This window comes from Camelus bactrianus, chromosome 7 (genome assembly GCF_048773025.1).
Source record: "Camelus bactrianus isolate YW-2024 breed Bactrian camel chromosome 7, ASM4877302v1, whole genome shotgun sequence".
Lineage (NCBI taxonomy): Eukaryota > Metazoa > Chordata > Mammalia > Artiodactyla > Camelidae > Camelus > Camelus bactrianus.
In genome coordinates this window covers 51,065,370-51,085,235 of record NC_133545.1, presented here as the reverse complement: position 1 = coordinate 51,085,235, position 19,866 = coordinate 51,065,370, and the positions used below count along the sequence as shown (strand labels likewise).

The following is a 19,866-nucleotide window of genomic DNA, read 5'->3' as shown; positions in this document are numbered from 1 at the left end:
TACAAAATGGATACAGAAAGATAACTAAATTTTTATATTTTAGAGCTTGAGAGTTTTGAGACCAGCTACCAAGGAATTTTTATGAAGGTTTTAGAGTTGTATTAAGATGCTTGACCCAAGAAACACAATTGTCTAAGACTCCTGCATGATTTATACAAGTTATTCACTGTATCTAGGTCTGAAAGCAAAGCAAACTACGTATACCTGCTCTTTTGGGGTCTGTTGCTTTCCTTTGTAAATTTTCTTTGTATACCAAAGTGTAAATAAAATTCTTAAGTACCTCTTAAGATTAATAAAGTCAGAAGAGAGTCACTTCAATATGTTTTCCAGGTTTTCTGTAGGCAGAACAGGTGATACGAAGTAGTAGTTGAAATCCACTTTTTGTTAGTACCTGGAGGCACTAAAGCTTTGATAGCTCCAGCTTTCCATCATTAAAGATGGAGAAACAGGTGGAAGTATTTATCATAAATACCTTACGGAGAAGAGTAAAAGCTGCTGAAGTAAGGATTTACGCACAGCTGGCGCGGCAAGGAGCGGGCAGGGAGAACTGGGGACGCAAGCCTCCCGGCCGGATATCCGGTGCCCCGTGACTCAGCAGCCTTACCCCGCATGCGCAGCACCCATGCAGTGTTATATAAGCCTGACTTGCCGCGGGAGCGTGCGGGTTAGCTCCTGGGTAACAGTTGGGTAGATGGCGGCTTTTTTGCCTTGGTATATAAGGCGGAGGGGACTTTCCGCCGCCGCTGCTGCCGCCACCGCCACTGAAGCCTGCGTACTCCTTCGCGATAAAGGCGTGAAAGCGGCACCTACGGCTCGGCCGCGAGTGTTCTTAGGCCTGCCCTAATCTGTGAGCCTGCCAGGCCTTGAGCGCTCGCAGTACAGACGGGCTGTGGTTAGTGGAGGAATTCAAGAGGACAAGGTGTAACTCGAAAAGACAGCTTTAAGCAAGTGAAGAGTTCCGCCAAAGGTAAGCTGTCCTCTTGAAAAGTTTCCTGTGGGTGCGGTGCACAGCACTGTAAAGTAAGAGTAGCGGGTCCTGTAGGCCTTTGGTTGTTTCTGAGGAGGTCCATCTGGGATGCGGGCCTCGCGCTGTCCTATCCTCCTTCTCCTGGCTCCCTAGGCGCCCACGTTAAGCATCACAGTTAGAGTCACCAGGAGCTGGTAGAAGCTTGTCTTTTGGTTTGCTGGGGGTGGAGGCTCCAAGCTGAGAATGGCGGGACCGCGTATGGTTGTTCCCTAAAGTGTTGATTGTAATCAGAATGAACTGCCCGTCTTTTATAAAGGACATTCTCTAAATGTTTTGGTATTGCATAATGTCAGTTTTGGTTACGTTTTATTTTTATGAGGTGCACATCCAAAGCCGTTATTGTGGTTAAATGTGTTGACCCTGGAGCTTGCTGAGTTTGAGCGCTGGCTCTGCTAATTAGCTACTTGACTCTCTCCCTCTCTCCCTCTGTCTCTTTCTATCTATCAAGTTACTGAACATCTTCAGGCCCCAGCTAATCATAAGTAAAATGAGGGTCATGATATTTCACATTTGTGGTGAGGTGTTAATGGGATAATCAATGCAAGGGCCTCAGCCCAGTGCGTGGAACATAGAAAGAATTCAGTATGTTTGTTTTAATAATAATCAAATGTAATAATTAGCTCTATCTTTGAGTATGACTTTTGCTTCTGCATTCGAACCACAGCATTAAATGTCAATATTTCATAAATCTGTCAATTATGTAAAACTCTTTGTGTACTGAAATAACATTTAATTGGGCAGAAATTTGATGAGAGGGTAGAAGAGCAGCAGACAAACTGTGAGAAATGATTCTTCCGTTCTAGCAGGTCTTCTCTAAGTGTGAGAGAACCATGCAAATTGGGGGTGGCAGGGGAGTGCATCTGGGCTGGTTTGCTAGGGCTGCTGTAACAAAGTACTGCAGACAGGATGGCTGAAACAACAGATTTATTTTCTCACTGTTCTGGAGGCTAGAAGTCTGAACCAAGGTGTTGGCAAGACTGGTTCCCTCTGAGAGCTGTAAAGCGCCGTTTGTTCAGGCCTCTCACCTAGCGTCTTGTGCTTCACTGGCAACTTTTGGCATTTCTTAGCTTCTGTAGCATTGCCTGATCTCTGCCTTCATCTTCACGTGATAATCTGTCTTAGTACATGTCTGTGTGTCCAAATATCCCTTTTTTATAATGATGCCAGTCAAATTGGGTTAGGAACACACCCTACTCCAGTATGACCACTTAACTTAGTGAATTATACCTTCAGTGACTCTCTTTCCAAATAAGGTCACAAACTGAAGTGCTGAGGGGTTTAGAACTTCAAACTATGAATCTGGGGGGAACAGTTCAACTGCTAACAGCGCCCTATCCTTGAAAATACTGTAACACACTTCTAGAAGTTGCAGTAGTCAATACTCTGCAAAAATCCAGTTTCTAATTACAAAGCTGTGGGCAGTGTATTCATTAAATCTTTTATAAAGAAATGTTTATAAACTGGTACTCATAAAGTTCATCACTGCAAACACCAGGGGAATTACACACTTAATAGCATGCTACTGAGCATTCGTGCTGCAATCCTGCCTCCCCTCATTGAAGTCACAAAGTTTATTCTGTGAGCTGTGTGTGTGTGTGTGAGAGAGAGAGAGACTGACTTTCAGTTCCTAAGGGCATTTCACTTGGTGAAAAAGAGAGAAATTGCATAAGAAACAAATTTTAAAAACAGCAAAAAAAAGCTTCTTTCTTGACATAGTAAGGATGTTCGTGAATACACAGATTGTGTATAATGTATCATTCTAAGGAGTGTGTTTTAAGGAATACTACTGTAGACTCTGAAGCAAATCTCTCTAAATCGTTACAGTATGTAAACCAGTGTGTTAAAAAAGTTTGTCTGAAGCTTAGCACAGTATCTTATGCCTAATCTAAAATTCTGAGACATTACTAAGGAAATCTTGTATACTTCTGTATTTTAGAGCTAAACCAATGAACAAGAATTTTAGTCCTTACAGTGTACTTTATTCTCTACTTCATTATATATATTTCCATAATGGTGGAATGCATTCTTGTATCTTTCAAGATGCCTGGGTTTTGCATTGTTATGGGAAGCCTGACAGCCTCCCTAGAAAGCTGGGCCATCTTGCCACTGCTCCCATATCATCCTATTATATTATTTCATAAGGAATTATTTCTCGTCTGTGATGTATCTTACCACTAAATTATGACATCCTCTGGGGAACAAGATTGCCTTATTTTTATCTAGCTTATCTTTGGGTCCATACTATCAAGCACGGTGTCTGGCATAGAGCAGGAATCAAATTGGGAGAGATTAAATGCTATAAAATAACTGAGATTGCTTTTTGGAACTCAGAAATTGAGAGATTGATTTGAAATATAAAAGAAAGGTTGCTATTTTAGGCAAAAAATAAGGAGAAGGAGGATGAGGATGGGCATCTTGTGCAGTACCTCTAAACCACTGTTAGCACATGAAAGGAGGTCACCCAGTTACATGTGAATTTCACATAAACAGCAAATACATTTTTAGCATAAGTATGTTGCAAAGATAGCATAGGACATCTAAAAAAAATTGTTACTGTTTTCTAATTTAAACTTAACTGGATGTTCTTTACTGACAATCCTATTCTAACCTCTTTTTGAGGATGTAACTTTTTAAACTAATATATCTCTTTAAAATGCAAATGAAAGTTCCCCAAACTCCTTTCTAAAAATGCCTGTACACACAGAACTGCACATACTGTTTCTGGTAGTCGGTGTAAGTAATTTAATTCTTAATATTGGATGTGTTAGAGAAGGAATAAATACTTTTTTGGAGATTACAACGCTAAAAGTAATGGAAGTAAGCTTGTATTTACCTATGTGGCTTCTATGCTTTGTCCTGCATTTCAAAGTTAGTGGTAACCATAGAAGTGATCGAATCTAAACCACTAATTTTATGAAATGAAGAAATTAGATAGAAATGTCAAGTAGGATATAGAATTCAATTGTTAAAGTATGGTAGAGAAGGAAACGAAATTGGTTACAAGACTAAACTAATATAATTTATTATCAAATAAAATATATAATATATAGTAATTGTTAGCATATGTATAATTACATGCATAATTGTGTTACCAGGAAAAGGAAAATAAGAATTACCTTGTTTCTTAGTCACCCGAAAAAAAGATTTTTGACGAGAGACAGAAAGTGTGATATAAGCAAGCTTTTTATCAGTGAAGTAAAAAAAGTAAAAGTACACTCCCGAGAAGAGGGAGCAGGCCAATCCAAGACAGGAAAAATGGCGCCTTTCTTTTGATTTTCCTGTTTTTATATCCTGGTTTCGTGATTGGTTGATTGATTGATTGACAACTCAGGTTCCCTGGCTCTGGTTGATTGACAGCTCAGGTTCCTTGTGTTCTGTTTCTTTCCCCTCCCTCTCCCCCTGCCCAGTGCCTACCTGTACCTAACTGCCCAACATTTAAATTATATGTAGTATAAATACATATGGCAAGTACAAGGACACATACATTTTTATGATAAAGAATAATCTATTATTTAGTAACATTTTTACAGTAATTGAAGAAAAACAAGTGAATATTCTATTAATTCTTAAAGCAGCAACTAAATTGTCATGTGATCTCTTCTTAGTTCACTGTAAATGACCACTGACATTTTCTGTCTGCACTATTTGTACAACAATAGAATCAGTTATGTTAGTCTTCATATATGAAGTTCTTAAATTAGAGAATGCCAGTACACTTTGATCTCTTAGAATGCATTAAAAAAACCAACTCCAGACTGTGATCTAAATTAAAAAGGTTACTTAATATTCTTTTGCAAAGAGGCTACATGGATATCTAGTATTAATAGGCATGTAACCCATTTATATCCAAATAAATCTATTGCTAAAGATCTGCTTAAAATGAACTGAATAGTGAGCAAATAAAACCTGGGAGAACACTTTCTTCCTCTCACTCATGAAACATTGGAATTAGTCAGATACCAATTTCATAGATGTTGTTTATCTGTCTCGTAAAAGTGTACTTTCATATGTCAAAAATTTCAAATTATTTAAATGTAATCAAATCCTGTGGATTAGGAATGTGTTTGCCTATCTGAAACATTCTCTCTTCTAAGAATTACTTCCAGCTGATTATGGGATTTCCATTAGTAATTAGAATTACTTCAACTGATTATAGAAATTTTATCCATAAAAAATTAGAAGTTTTTGGTTTTATTTAAGGGAATAGAAGACATAGATATGATATCCCAGAAGCTTCCTGTGAAGCATTGAGTTGGTGCTTGCATGGTTGATAATTTCAGAACGGATATACTCCTCTTCTATTGGCTAACTGGAGAAATTTTTTAGTATTCTGGCAGCAGTTATAGTCTTCTTAAAATTATTAGAAGTGTTAAATATCCACCCAGTAACTCAAGGAAAACATATTTAAGGTTTAATTCATTGTAATTAGTTTTTAAATGTCTATTTTAGAGTGAAAAAAGAAATGGTTAACTCTGAAAGTTATGCTGCTAAAAGTTCAAATAATTAAGTGGGCAGAGATGCATCCATTCGCTTTGGCAACATGCTGATCATTTGCCACCTAAAGTTGCAGGTTTGATACAGTTGAGGGGGCAGAATTAAGATTAGGTTACTTGGTGGGATGAATGATAGATGAGGAAATAGAACCAATCAGTGTGGACACCTCTGATTGACGTCTTCCTGTTTCCACTATCAGCTCATGACAAGCTTTCTTTGCTGCTGATGCAGGTAGAAATACTATATTCTCATGCTCAGGTTTTGACATTTATTGAAACACCATTTTACCTTCACAGGAATACTGCAAACACATTAAAAATTGAAATAGAAATGTTACAAAATCCATATACTTGCCCATTTAGTATTAGTCAGTACCCAGAAGGTTTTCTTCGTGACATTTGTCCTCTTAGGGATAATCCATTATAACTCAGATTGAATGAGTTTTAATGCTTTCTTCATGTTTTCTATTACTGTAGTAAAAGTAAATATATAGTTTCTTAGTGAATGAAGGTATCAAATGTTATAATCTATTAGCCCCTGAATCTACAATTGGCCAATTTAAATTAACAGCTATAAATACATGGGAACTTATCTGCAACATCAAAGAATATTATACTAAAAGTGCACATGTAAATTTAGGGATTAGACCATTCAGAGCTGGTGAATCAGCTTTCTTCTGTTAAACAGTTTTATCAACGGGGTTTTGAGGGAGTATCTATTTTATTAACAGATTATTTTGTATCAGTATCGCATAGTTCTTATTAGGCATAGTTGATAGTGATTATTGTAAAAATTAAACTCCCAAGTCAGAAGGTACCTCTTTGCTTATAAGCATTAAAGGAAGAGAAAAAGGTTTAATTATCAGTTTGAGGAAATCACATATGATACCAGAATGGACTGGCTTTCTTAAGCTCTGAATTTTTTTTGTATTTTTTTAATTGAAGTTTTGTCAGTTTACAATGTTGTGTCAATTTCTGGTGTATAGAACAGTGCCTCAGTCATACATGAACATACATATATTCGTTTTCATATTCTTTTTTACTGTAAGTTACCACAAGATACTGAATATAATTCCCTCTTCTATATAGTATAAGCTTCTTTGTCTACTTTATATATATCAAGGTTTAATTTTAATGTATACTCTGTTCTGTTTGGTGAACTTAACCTTTACTGACCATGAGAACTACTGGATATCCTTGTTTAATAAAAGGTACTCCAGAAATTACTCTGAGGTACTCCAGAAATTCTGATTTTGGTGGGAGGTAAGAGTTTGCATTTTAACCGCTAGCACGAATACCCACCCCAGTGACTGTGATGTGGGGATAGCACTGTTTGTGGAGAAGCACTGATGGAGGGCTTCACTGACCTTCTAACAGTCCAGTGTTGCTGGTATCACTGTTCAAGATAACTTGTGAATACTTACATAGCGATAAATCCTGAGGTTCATATGTGTATAATGTGTTCGAGTATCTTCCAGTTATATCAGCTCTGACTGTTACAGAAGGCTCTGCCAAGAAAAATAAAGTCAGTTATATTTTATTTAAAATGTCCAGAAAATCATTCTTTCCACTTACTCTGAAACAAACATTAAGGAAATTTATAAACAAAATCAGTTTTCATATATGTGAATTCATGATGAGTTAATCTGAATTCTCATTTTAGTGTGTTACAGCTCTCTGCCAACACAATTTAGAGAACTGTACTGAACGTACATTGGGATATTGACTTAATAGCATCAGTTAATTAAAAAGTATTTAAAATTTTAGCATTTATAATTTGCAGAGTACAGATACAATGGATTAAATGACTGAACTAACGTTAGCTATTACTCACAGGGTGACTAATGATTTCCCTTTAAAAAGAATAGTAATTGAACTAGCATTTAAAAATAAAGACAAGAAGGCTATTTTTTTGTCAATCTGATTGAAAAGACTACACAATTACCCACGAACACGAGTCTAGGCACATATTGCCCATCAGGTGATAAATTCTTATCAGTGGTCTCATGCTAGCAAAAGAAGAAGAAAATGAATGTGATTGGATTGGATTGTTTATAACATTGGATTTAAATGATACTTTACATGAACAAGGTTTTTAGTAAATTGTATATTTGGCCTCTTAAAATTCTGTGTAACAGTGTATATTTACTAATACTTTATAGTTCTTTTGCATTAAAAATAGACAAAAAAGAGAATCAACTTTTCATTGAATTTTGATACTAAGAAAACATTGTAGAGGTCATGTACCATGAGTTCAGCATGATGAAAGTATTCTGAGCCATTTCTTGTATTTCGTTATTTTGGGCAAATGCTTTTTTTAGTGCTGTGGGTGAGAACGTAACGCCAGTTAGTTTAATTTTTTTTATTGTAGCAAAATTAAACTAGTATTTTGCATTCACTTACATCTGTAACTTGAATGTAAATTGTTCATTGGCCCATTGCCACTTTGTCTCTCATTGGAAAGCAAAGAGGGACAGAGTCTATCCAAAAAGACATCAAGGGATAATTGCATTGATGAAACCACTAGTTTTCTAATTTCATGTCATTCATTGATTCATTGATTAAAACAACATATTCTTTCAGCAGTTTTCCCACCTGGCTGGGAAGCGAGGGAGGAAGAGGGATATAAAATTCTAAGGGACATAAATATACTAGTAGATTGTTAACAGTCAGTGTAGTCTTTAAGCACCTTAGTAAAATGGTGGTATTCTAACAGTTGTCTTTTTTTTTTTTAAATTGGAGTTGCCGAGTGCCTTCTTAACAGTATATAATCAGATCACTTTTCTACTACTTATTGGAGCAAAAATTACCTTGGCAGTATTGACAATCTTCCAGGTGATGAGTAAGCATCAATGGTTTGTTACTAAACACAGAGTGTGTGAAATTAAACCAAATGAATAACTTTGAGTCACAATGTACGGTGAAGTTAGACTTAAGGTTTTCATACTTTCAACAAGGTTTAAAGGTAAAAATCTCAGATTGACAGATCACAGCACTGCAGTGTGTAGTGGTGTTACTCATAACATGGCCCCAGAACTGAAGCATCAGCCTTACCAGAAATGTAGCTCTCCTGGGCCCACTCAGTCTGAATCTCTGAGGGTGAGGTCCAGGAATACCTAGCTTAACAAACTCACCAGGTCACTCTTACGTATAGTGCAGTACAGTTAGAAACATCAAAGTCAATTCTGTCTCCAGAGATGAAAGGATGTTATGAATAAGATACTCATTTCCAGTGAACATCTGGTATGAAATTTTAAGAGAGTCAAAATTTTTACTTAGGTTTTTTTTTGTCTGCTTTCAGTTTTACAAAAAGGCTATTAGTATTTGACTATTTTCACTTCCTTTCATTCTTGTCACAACTCACAAAGTACAAGTAGTCTCAGTGAGACTTTGCTCCCATATGTATTTTTCAGTGTCATTTTTATTTTAACTCTCTGAAAAAAGTTTTTGTGGTAACTAATTGACTTCCCTGCTCTTTAGCATAAGAGAAAAATTAGAATGTTAGCTACAGTGAAGGATAAAATAATTGTGATTTGGATACATAAGATGTTTTTTAAAATATTTAATTTTGAGAGGATGCTGGGTACACGAAGAGATAGACTAGTGTCTATGTATTAAGCACAAATCTTTTTAAAAACAACAGAGGTAACCATGTGAAATACTTATTGAATAATCTTGTTTTAAATTTTAGTCTCAAAAGTGCTAAATAACAAAGTGAATTTTTTTTGTTGAAGTATAGTCACTTTATCATGTGTATATTTCTGGTGTACAGAATGTATCAGTCATACATACATACATACATTCCTTTTCATATTCCTTTTCATTATAGATTAGTACAAAATATTGAGTATAGTTCCCTGTGCTATACAGTAGAAACTTATTTATGAATTGTTTTATTCAATTCTCAAACTTAGAATTTTGTTTTATTTTATTCAATTCTCAAACTTAGAATGTAAGTTAACTTTAGATAAGACTAAATCCTACAACTTACCTCTTAAAATTTATAACAAAGAGCTAAAATTGCCAACAACTTCACATTTACTGGTGAAAAAGCAGACTAGATACCTGATGAATGACATATCATTACCCCTTTTTGTTGGTAGAAAACTAAGCCTAAGAATACTTACTGACATTTTTTAAGAAACACATGTAGAACTTAGACCTCCTAAGCACCAAGTAGTAATCTTTCTACTAGATAACAACTCTTGCTCTGATTGCCTTAGGTAGATAAGTGTCCTGAGACACAGAACAGTTCAGGGCATGAGTCATTTCTGATTTCCTGAACTGCTCCCATTTCCTCCTAGCATGGCAACTGGAAACAAGGACAGCTATGTATAGAGAAAGATACTGATGTAACTCCTGGAAAAACAATTTCAGCATCAGATTTTGGGGCAAGTGGAGTCCAAGGAAAAATGTATCAAGATCACAGAATACTCAGTCTTAACAGTTCAGCTTTGAATGGGCTGTTTAGACATGCAAACCAAGACAGTATTCTGTTGCAGGGGGAAAAGGAAGAAGTGCTTCTGTTTCTGGCTGACAGTGAAGTAGGGACGCCTGAAAAAGGACTCAGAAACTTTAGGCAGAGAGGCAGATAGTAAAATATTTGAGGTTTTGCAGGCTATGTGGTCTCCTTGTAATTGCTCACTTCTGCCATTATTACAGGAAAGCAGCCGTGGACAACGTGCAACAAAAAAAGTGAATGTGGCTGTGTTACAGTAAGACTTTATTTATAACGTGGAATTTGAATTTCAAGTGACTTTCATCTGTCACTAAATATTCTTCTTCTTCTTTTTTTTTTAATTTAAAAATGGAAAAATCAACCTTGACTTGCAGACTAAATAAAAACAGGTGGTCCCTGTTCTAAAATCTCATGAAACAGCACATTGGATTGTGAAAAAAGTGAGTTGAGAGAAAAAATTCTAGTTAGCTGTACTTCTGAGATGCCCTAAAATTAGAGCCTGCCAAGCCTGGCTGCTTCTCAGCATCATTTGGTGAATTATCATTTAAAGTTCTATGTATTTTTCATTTAAAACTGATTAGAAATTCAGAGGGTTTAGAATTCAAAAGTTAAAAAGGTAAAAATTCTGGCATTCCTGCTTCCAGAAGTAAGCAGTGTTACAATTTCTTGAGTTTACTTCCAGAGGTTTTCAGGTCATGTAACCAAATAAGTATATGCATATGTATGTATATGTATATAATCCTTTTTTTAAAAATGCAAATATTAGCACACTATGCTTACGTATTTGTGTTTTGCTTTTTTAGTGTAACGTTATACCTTGGATATCATTCCCTTGTGCTTCTGTATATTATTCCATTATCTGGATCTTTATTACTCTCCTAAAGATACATATTTAAATTGTTTTCAATCTTTTGTGTTTAGATTGTTTCTAAACATTTAGAAGCAGTGCTTTGATGAACATGACGTTATTCATATCTAATTTTGCATGTGGATGGGTGTATTGGTAATAAATTTTCAGAGGTGGAATTTCTCGGTCAAAGAGAGTGCACATTTGTAATTATGATGTATGTTTTGAAAGTGTATTCTTTCCATAGGATCTGTACCAGTTTATATCCTCTCTGGTAGTGTGATAGATAACTTTTTCCTCTCACTAAAACTGGTCTGCAAGCTTTTAATTTCTTTCATCCAAAAGGTGAAAAGAGGGAGGTGAACGTGGTTTTACTTTCTTAGAAAAAATAATCAACATATGATCCAGCAATTCTACTTCTGGGTATATATCAAAGGAAAGGAAATCACTATCTTGAAGAGGTATCTACACTGCCACGTTCATTGCTGTGTTGTTTAAATAGCCAAGACATGGAAACAATGGGTCTGTCAACATATTTGGGACAATATGAATGAACCCTGAGCATATTATGCTAAGTAAAATAAGTCAGAGACAAATATTGTATGATCTCACCTAGTGGGATCTGAAATCTAAAACAAATAATGCCCTCCCCACTCCCCCACCCCCCAAAAAACCTGAAACTCAGAAATGGAGAGTAGATTGGTGGTTTCCGGGGGTGGGGGTTGTGAGGATGGGGGAAATTGGTGAAGGTGATCAAAGGTACCCACTTCGAGTTATGAGTGAGTCTTGGGAATCTAATGGTGACCAGAGTTAACAATACTGTATTGTATACTTAAAGATTGCTGAGAGAGTACATCTTAAAAATTCTCACCACACGTACAAAGTTAACTATGTGAGGCGATGTGTTAATTAACCTTAATGGGGTAATCATTGTACAATATATAGGTATATCAAGTCATCGCATTGTTCACCTTAAGTTTGTATAATGTTAATATGTCAATTATATCTCAATAAAGCTGTAAAAAATAGTCTTACTCATGTTTAGGTTACTTATTTTTATTCTATGACCTATCCTCCATATCTTTTGTTCATTTTTTCTCATTGACTTACTGACCTTTATCTTAATAATTTGAGTTTTTTGTTTATTAGAAAAATTCACCCTTATGATATGTGCTATAGCTTTCTGTTTTTATTTTTTGTCTTTTTCTTCTGCTTAAGTTTTTGGGTGTGTAGAAATTCACATAATGAAAAATATTTGCCATTTATTTTAGGATTTTTCTATTGTCCTTTTCCCCCTTCTTTTTACTTTGGCCATACTCAAGCTTAAAGGAGGTCTAGGGTAAGGCAGGAGTAGCATCTAGGGCTCAAAATTAAGTGCTTTATTTTTGTATCCTAGACACCCCTCATCCTTCACCCTAATATCCACCCTTCCCTACCCTAAGAATGTAAAGAAGTAACATTTTGCAATAGTATCATTTAGTACCTTAATGATTTCATTTAAATAAATCTTTGTAATTTATTTTGATATAAAATGTAAGGTATGGATTCAAATTTATTTATTTTTCACAAATGGCTATCAACTTCTCACTAATAATTATTTTACATACTGTTTCCCCTATTCCTGATTTTAAATGCCACTTTATTGTGTTTAATTTCTGTAGTATCAAGTTTTATTTCTGTACTCTCCATTCTATTTAATTCATTTACCAGTAATATTTTGTTTTATTATAGTTTTATAAAATATTTCATATTAAGGGCTAGTTCCCCTGATTTCTTTTCTTTTCAGAATGTTCCTATTTATGTCGGTTTCCATATCAATTTTACAATTGTTTCAAAAAATCTGTAGCATTCTATGGTGGTTGTCTTAAAATTTTTTTAAGTGTAGAGAGAATTGACATTTTTATGATGTTGAGTCTTCCTATCAATAACACAATATCCCTTCTCATAGGTTTGTAATTTTTTTCCTCAGTAGTACATTTAGATTCATATAGATACTGTACATTTCTGTCAGGCTTATCCTAGGACATTTTATCTTTGTTATTGCTATTTTAAATAAGGTATTTTATAAGTTCCTTTGTTTTAATTTTTTATATATAAATGCTGTTTATTTCCAGGTATTAATTTAAGCTCATCTAATTTAAGTGAATCTTCATACTTCTGAATACATTCAGCTGATTCTCTGGTTTTTCATGTACAGTCATTATCTGCAAATGAAGATTTTTCACCTTCTCCTTTCCAAGTTTTATACTTTTAATTTTTCTCATCTAATTATATTTGTTAATATCTTCAGAACAGTGTTAGTAATTGTGTTGATTAAAGAATCCAACAGTGGGATACTTTAATTTGCTTTCCCAGTAAGCATGATGTTGGCTTTTTGCTGGACAATTATTTCCTTTTTAGATAAATAATAATAAATTAATATTAGATAATTTTTTAAAAATTCAAATATGGATTTTGCATTACATTAAATCCCTTTTTAGCATTTATGGAGATAGGAGATACTTGTGTGATTTGTGTCCTTATAAATTTTAAATTATTTTAATTAATAGATTTCTTAATCTTGAATCTTATGGTATTCTCAGACTAAATCTCACTTTATCAGAATATATTGTTTAAATGTTCTGCTGGCTGCTTTTTGCTAATACCTTGTTTGTTTTTTACATTTCTATTTGGAAATAAGATTATTCTGTAGACTTCTATATTTTTTTATTTTTTTTTAGTATTTGCCTAGTGTTGAGAGTGTTTTACTCAATTCTTATTTGGAATCTTTCCTTTTTCTTTAAAGAGTTGAATTGAGCATTCTTTAGATATTTGATACATTCTTGAGGCACTCTTAAAAATATAAGTTTCTCAGCTCCATCCCCAAAGATTTTGTAGATCTTCAAGGATAAAAACCATGTCACTCTTGGTCATTGAGTGCGAAAATAGTGCTTGGCACATAGCAATGGATACTGAGTAAGCACTTGCCTGACTGACTCTGAATATGGACTTCAAAGAAATCTCTCCTAATTGTTCTGATGATCAGACAGCCTTGAGAAGTGTTGCTCTAAACCAGTTTTCTGTTTAAGCTTGTATATTGCCCAAGAAGTGATGCTGTTTTATGTAATTTATATTCAGAAGTTTGCTTGGTGGATGTTAACAAGACTTGTGGTGATTTTTCAATATATAAATATCCAGTCATTACTGTATTGTATACCTGAAACTAATGTAATGTTAATAGGTCAATTATTCCTCAATATACAAAATGCTTGCTTGGGTAATTAAGAAATTAATACAAAGGTATTTAGAGCTCTTATTTACAAGAAAAAATTCTAACAGCAACACTTAATCCAGACAGCATACAACATCAGAGCAAATTCTTACTGTATTTTTTCAAAGGCTAACATGTTAATTTTTGGCTCTTATATGAGGAGGTATTTATATCCTCTGTCAAAATTAACTGAGAGGTGTTTTACCTTTTTTGACAATGAAAGAGGCCTTCCTCTAAGTCTGCACCCAAGTGGTATCATCTCCCCATCCTAAAACAGAAGAGAGAAATCAGTGTATCAGCTTAGGACCACCAAAGAGTTCTGGAATGGGCACGTGATAAGCAGGTATCTATCTACAGATATTTAAGCTACCAAGCAGTTGTCTGACATGTGGTATAGAAGATACATAATTATAACTAGATAAGAAGAGATTGTGTCCTTTCAGATAATAGTGCTGAGATTTTTTGACTGTTTCAAATTTCAAGGCCTATGGTCTTGAACCCAGTGAATGTTTAATAGGTGCATTATGATTAGTGGTGATTGAAAGGACAGCTCTGGCCATGCCAAAGTTTTTCTTTTCAGAATGCACAGGAGAAAATAACAGTTAATCTTTGCATATCTTGTAAGTCTGTCAGGAATACTTTGGACTGGACTGTACAGTGTCCTTGAATCTTGAATGCCAAGAGATGTTGATGCCTTCAAAGTTCATGAAAAAAAGATTTCAAATTTTGCACTGAATTTTAACAGGGAAAAAAATGTGGTATAGGAATTTCATGGTTGAGAGACGCAATGAAATATAGTTTAGGAAGCATGCAAAGGCTTGGAGGAGAGGGAAACAATACAAGAAGAGAGAGAACCCACTTGCCTTTAAAAGTGATACAAGTAGTTGGGAATGTATCTTACAGACTGAAGAACAAGATCATTGAGGAGAAGAATGCACAGAACATCCAGAAATATTTCAAAGTATTTTCAGGAAACGTCTTAGTCTACAGATGAAAAAGATTGACAACATCTTATGTTAGTTAAGTACCTTCACCTTAGCAGGAAGCCTTCCTATCTGTAATAATCCTGAAAGATTTTCTTTACAACTTTGCTGGACCACAAGTAGTAACTTCATGCCATATTTTGTATTAGATGAAAATTATTATAGAAACAGCCAGTGGGACTCAGCTCTTACTTAATTACCCTATTCTGTTGCAAATGTTATTTAATGCCAGAACATCAGCAGTGGGAAGAGTTACTATTCTCTGCTCCTGTTTAACTTAGTTCCACAAACATTAAAGGAATATCTGCTGTGCACCTTACTCCACTTAGCACTGGGTGTACGCAGGTAAGACAGTATATTCCCTGCTCTTAAACAGTTCATAGCTTTGTAGGGCAGTCATACTGTATTAGTTATTTTTATACACTTTCCTTCATAATCATAGGTCAAAGGTGGTACAGAATTTAAACTCTCTGCAGGGTCTCTGTTCATTACTATAATTCATAATCCAGGACTGTCTATAGTTACTTGTCTTCTGAGGTTTTATTCATTTTCTGATATGTATTTATTGGGTACTTACTATATGCCAAGCATTGGGCCAGGTGCTGGGTCCAGAGCAGTTCTTTTGATTCAAAAGGAAGTTAAGGTTTTGTCAGTCATTTTTTGTTGTTCTTGTTTTTTATTACTTTTTTCTTTCAGTTAATATTCTCTATTTTCTCTTACATTCTCTCTATTTAAGTGTTTGGTGCTGCTCCCTGTACTAAGGGGCTTTACGTGCTGCTTGGTGCCCTGTACCCAAACTCCCTTTCACCCCCACCTTAAACCCTCATTCATTCTGAGCTTTATTCTCTCAGTTGTTTCCCATATGTCACTAGATGGTACAGTGCTTAACCACATGGAAACCAGTTCTTAATAATGGAGTTCCTAGCTGTTCTCATGCATCTTCCCTACTGAAATCATATTAACTGAATAGCAGGATCATCAAGTTGTTTAAAATTTACTGCACACAGAGTATATTTTTCATAAAATTCACTAAATAGTTTTAATGGACATTTGAAAGTGAATACCCAGAATGTTGGTACCTTAATTACAGTTAGAGTATAGTATTTAACTCAGCCCTCAAGGGTCTTTAAGGGCAATGACTAATCTGGTCTTTGGCACTTTAAGGCTACTAAGTTCATTGTTTTATAATTATTGTGTTTATGTATGGAGATATATGATAAATTATACTTAAGAAAATATTTCCCTCTTTTATTAATTTTACCAAAACTTACTGATTTTTTTAGATTGATATTTTCTATGATTTTTAAACTGAAGTAGAATTAATTAGCTTGGCTGAACATTGATGGGCAGTTGGCTGACACCCAATACATCTGTTAAGGAATGAATTAACTTGGTAAGAAAGTCAATATTTTTAAATTTGAAATTATGCTACAATTGGTGTTCATTTGTTTGCTCGATTCACACATTACCATTCCAAGTAGCAGTCAAGTATTTTTTGGTTTCTGCTACTTGTTTAGAATTAATTGTGTGGAGACAACTGATTATGTCTCCATTTCTATTACTTGGAGTTGTAGGAACCAATTTTGAGAATTTTCTTTATGAAATATTTCATTATAGATGAAGATACAATTGTTTCTTAGGCCAAAGTAAAACAGTAGGTACAAAATAGAAATATTTTCTAAACATGTAACCAATGACAAATCTAGATTACGTCCTCTAAAACTCCTGCAGCTGCTTTGTGGAGTCAACATGGCAAACACTTGTTTAACCAAAGTTCTTGGAGGATGAAGATAAAGTGTAATTTTCTGGGCATCCCAGTGTAAAATCATTCCAAATTATTTTCTTGCCTGAAAAATAGAGGACAGGGAACTGGAACAGATTTTCAGGGATCCTGATTACTTTTAGGATATGCCTGTGACATATCAATTAATATTATATTTGAGGACTCTGGTTACCAAAGTTATAAGCAGCAAAACCACTTCTCCACTATTTCTGTAAAAGATGCAGTAAATTGTTACTGTTTTTTCAGTTGTTTTTGGCTCACTCTTTAAAATTATTGATTGTTTCTGTTTTGGTTTTTTCCCCCTATTTTAAAGTGGTATATAACCCCTACTTCAGTGGATTGAGTTTGCTTTATAACTAGTCTATGGGCAAGAGATGAGGAAGTGTAAAACAATCCAAATGACTAAGTTTGGAAAATAAACTGAGATTACAGTACCTCTTGAGAGTGTCTGAGGAGGTCTCTTTTCCTTTTTGATTGCAATGGCAAGGTTGGAAGAAACCACGATGAGTAAAAGGCAGAGGGCCAGAGCTGAGTGTAACATCATGTCTTCTAGAGAATCTCTCAGAAGAAGCTGGATGATAGGAAAAAAAAAAAGTTTTTTTTAAAATCCAGTATGTTACTTCAGGCTAAGACATTTGTTAAGAGTTAGACCAAACCTATGGTGACACATGGCTCTGCTTGTGTGAGTTGACATGGTAAAACCACCTAGAACTTTCACATTTTATTTTGAAAATATTTTAAAAATACAGTGAACTCAATAAATGTCCCCTTGATGAAAAGCCATATTCTGGGTCTCCTGGGAGCAATAAGTTGAAGGCAGTTGAAAGAAAACTGGCACCCAAAGCCTGCTTTTGACTGTATTCTGGCACTCACAGCACTAGTAAGATCATGTTGATTTTAAAAGCCTTGCAACTGCTAAATGCAATGGAAAGCTGACGTTTGTCGTGCATAAAGATTCTTTGCCTTTTGATTCTTCTTGATCTAATAGGTTAAAACAACATTTTAATTCTATACCAAGATAGTAAGATTAGGCATGAACAAATACTGCTTTAGTTGAATTCAGAGGAGAAATAGAATATGGAGATTTCTTGTTCTTCGGTTCCTCTGTAGTCACTTATCTTTCTCATCCTTCCATCATTTACTCTCCCTCAAAAGGCTTAAGTTTACAGCTCTGCCCTATTTAACAATAATTCCTTTCATTTTATCTTTCTCTTGCTAGCAGTGTATCCCTTCGGTCCTCCGGTGAATTGAAAATGGTGGGTCTGGTCCTATTTAAATTACTTTCTTTCCAAATCTGCAGGGTACCCACTTTTTAATGTCTTGGAATTCAAGCACTGAAAAACCCTGTTAAACAGTAACCATGGTGCTGATAAGGAGTGCAGTTTAAGTTCATATAACTTACTAATACCATAAAACATTGATTGCAGGATGCCATTTTTTACCTTACGGACGTCACCTTGGACCATAACAAAGAAACAGACTGGACTGAGACAAAGAAAGGGTAGATTTTAGTAGGGAGTAAAGACAGCTGAATCTGGATCACCAAGTCCAATATGTGGAGGGCAGCCTCTGTCAGGGTGAAAGTTGCAGTGGAGAAATTGAAACAACCGTTTAAGGCAGGGTCTTAACCTGGGTCCAGTGGTCTCCTAGAAGGTCTATAATTGGGCTACCAGAGTCTCAAAAATCCCTGAAATTGTATTAACATTTTATGTGCCTTCATTCTCTTTCCTGGATAAGAGAGTCCCTAATTGCCTTAAGATTCTTCCAGGGATCTCTGAAAGTACAGAGTTAAGAGTGAGAAAAAGTTAATCTAGAGGATGTATTAGAAGAAGTTCTCTATGATAAAAACAGAGATAAGTAGGTAGAATTTATATCAAAAGAGAGAAAGTGTAGCTTTACCATTTTCCTATTTTAAAGCTGCCAAATTTAGAGTGAATAGGAAATGATTTTTTTTTTCACATTTTGAATTATGTATTATTGTCAGGGTGTTCTACTTAAAATCAAAATACTTGTTTTCTGTTTTACATTGATAAATTATAAAATAGATATTAAATATATCCTATTTCAAAGCCAGTCAACTTACATTTTTTAATTTTGGATGAACATTAAATTTCCCTAGGAAATAGAACATGAATTATTTATGATCTTCTAGTATCAGATGTGTGAGTTAAGCTACTTGAGGGACACAGGTAAGTATGACATGGTTATGGTCTTGGAGCAGCTAACAGTGCACTCCAGAGGCAAGTAACTAAATGGCAACAATAGGTATTATAAACACTGGTAGTTAGCATTTTCTGACACTAGTATTTTCCTTTTCAAAAGTAACTTAACGTAAGTAATTTACTGAAAGTATTACATACTTATAATGTATAAGGGAGGAATAATTGTTAACTTTCAGCATAATTTTTAAAGGATCATTCTTGGTCAGTGTTAGTTTATTATATCATTTATCTAAGTAGAGAATAAAAGTATGAAGCCAGCAAAGGATATATAGTTTATTAAAAGAAGAAAAAAAATTTTTTTTTCTGTTTTACTGAAGACCTCACTTTTGAATAGCAATAAATTGATCATTTAAATATAGCAGAGCTTGATCACTAAGTAATCTAGAAATTTTGCTTGCTTACCTGAACTATTAAGTGCTCTTGCTGAAAGTATTCTGGATGTTTCTGGTTTAAAAATGGGTGTGGATTTATAGGTGCACATGTGCACTCACACAAACGCCCCTCCTACCCCGATCTACAGCCCCACCTGGATTGAAACAAGAGCACAGTCCACCTGCAAACTTACAAAAATAGGCTTGTCTGAAAAATTCGTACTTCTCTCCAGTTCTCATGCTACACACACACAAAAGACTCTTCTCTCTTTCTCTAAATTAAGATTGAGTGTCCTCATAAAAGGAGGCCAGATACCATCTTTGTGCTTTTTACTCTTCCACCATTTACTTCCCAAGGCAATTTAATGTTTGGCTGGAGTTCAACACCAAAAAAAAAAAGTGGGGGGGCGGGAAGGAAGCAGTATGAATGT

At 34.9% G+C, this 19,866-nt stretch overlaps 1 protein-coding gene and 1 long non-coding RNA gene across 2 annotated transcripts in view; one reads left to right on the top strand and one right to left on the bottom strand.

Annotated features, from left to right (window-relative positions):
* Nucleotides 1–19,866, top strand: part of LOC141578161 (uncharacterized) — a 404,029-nt gene that overhangs the window by 46,402 nt on the left and 337,761 nt on the right. The gene's annotated exons all lie outside the window — the stretch shown is intronic.
* AGR3 (anterior gradient 3, protein disulphide isomerase family member) lies at nucleotides 543–19,763 on the bottom strand. Its single transcript, XM_010967161.3, is given in 9 exon segments — nucleotides 543–5,991; nucleotides 6,945–7,028; nucleotides 7,466–7,530; nucleotides 7,768–7,843; nucleotides 8,331–8,383; nucleotides 14,282–14,312; nucleotides 14,315–14,344; nucleotides 17,278–17,413; nucleotides 19,467–19,763. Coding segments are annotated over 8 exon segments (498 nt in total). The 5' UTR covers nucleotides 17,387–17,413; nucleotides 19,467–19,763; the 3' UTR covers nucleotides 543–5,941.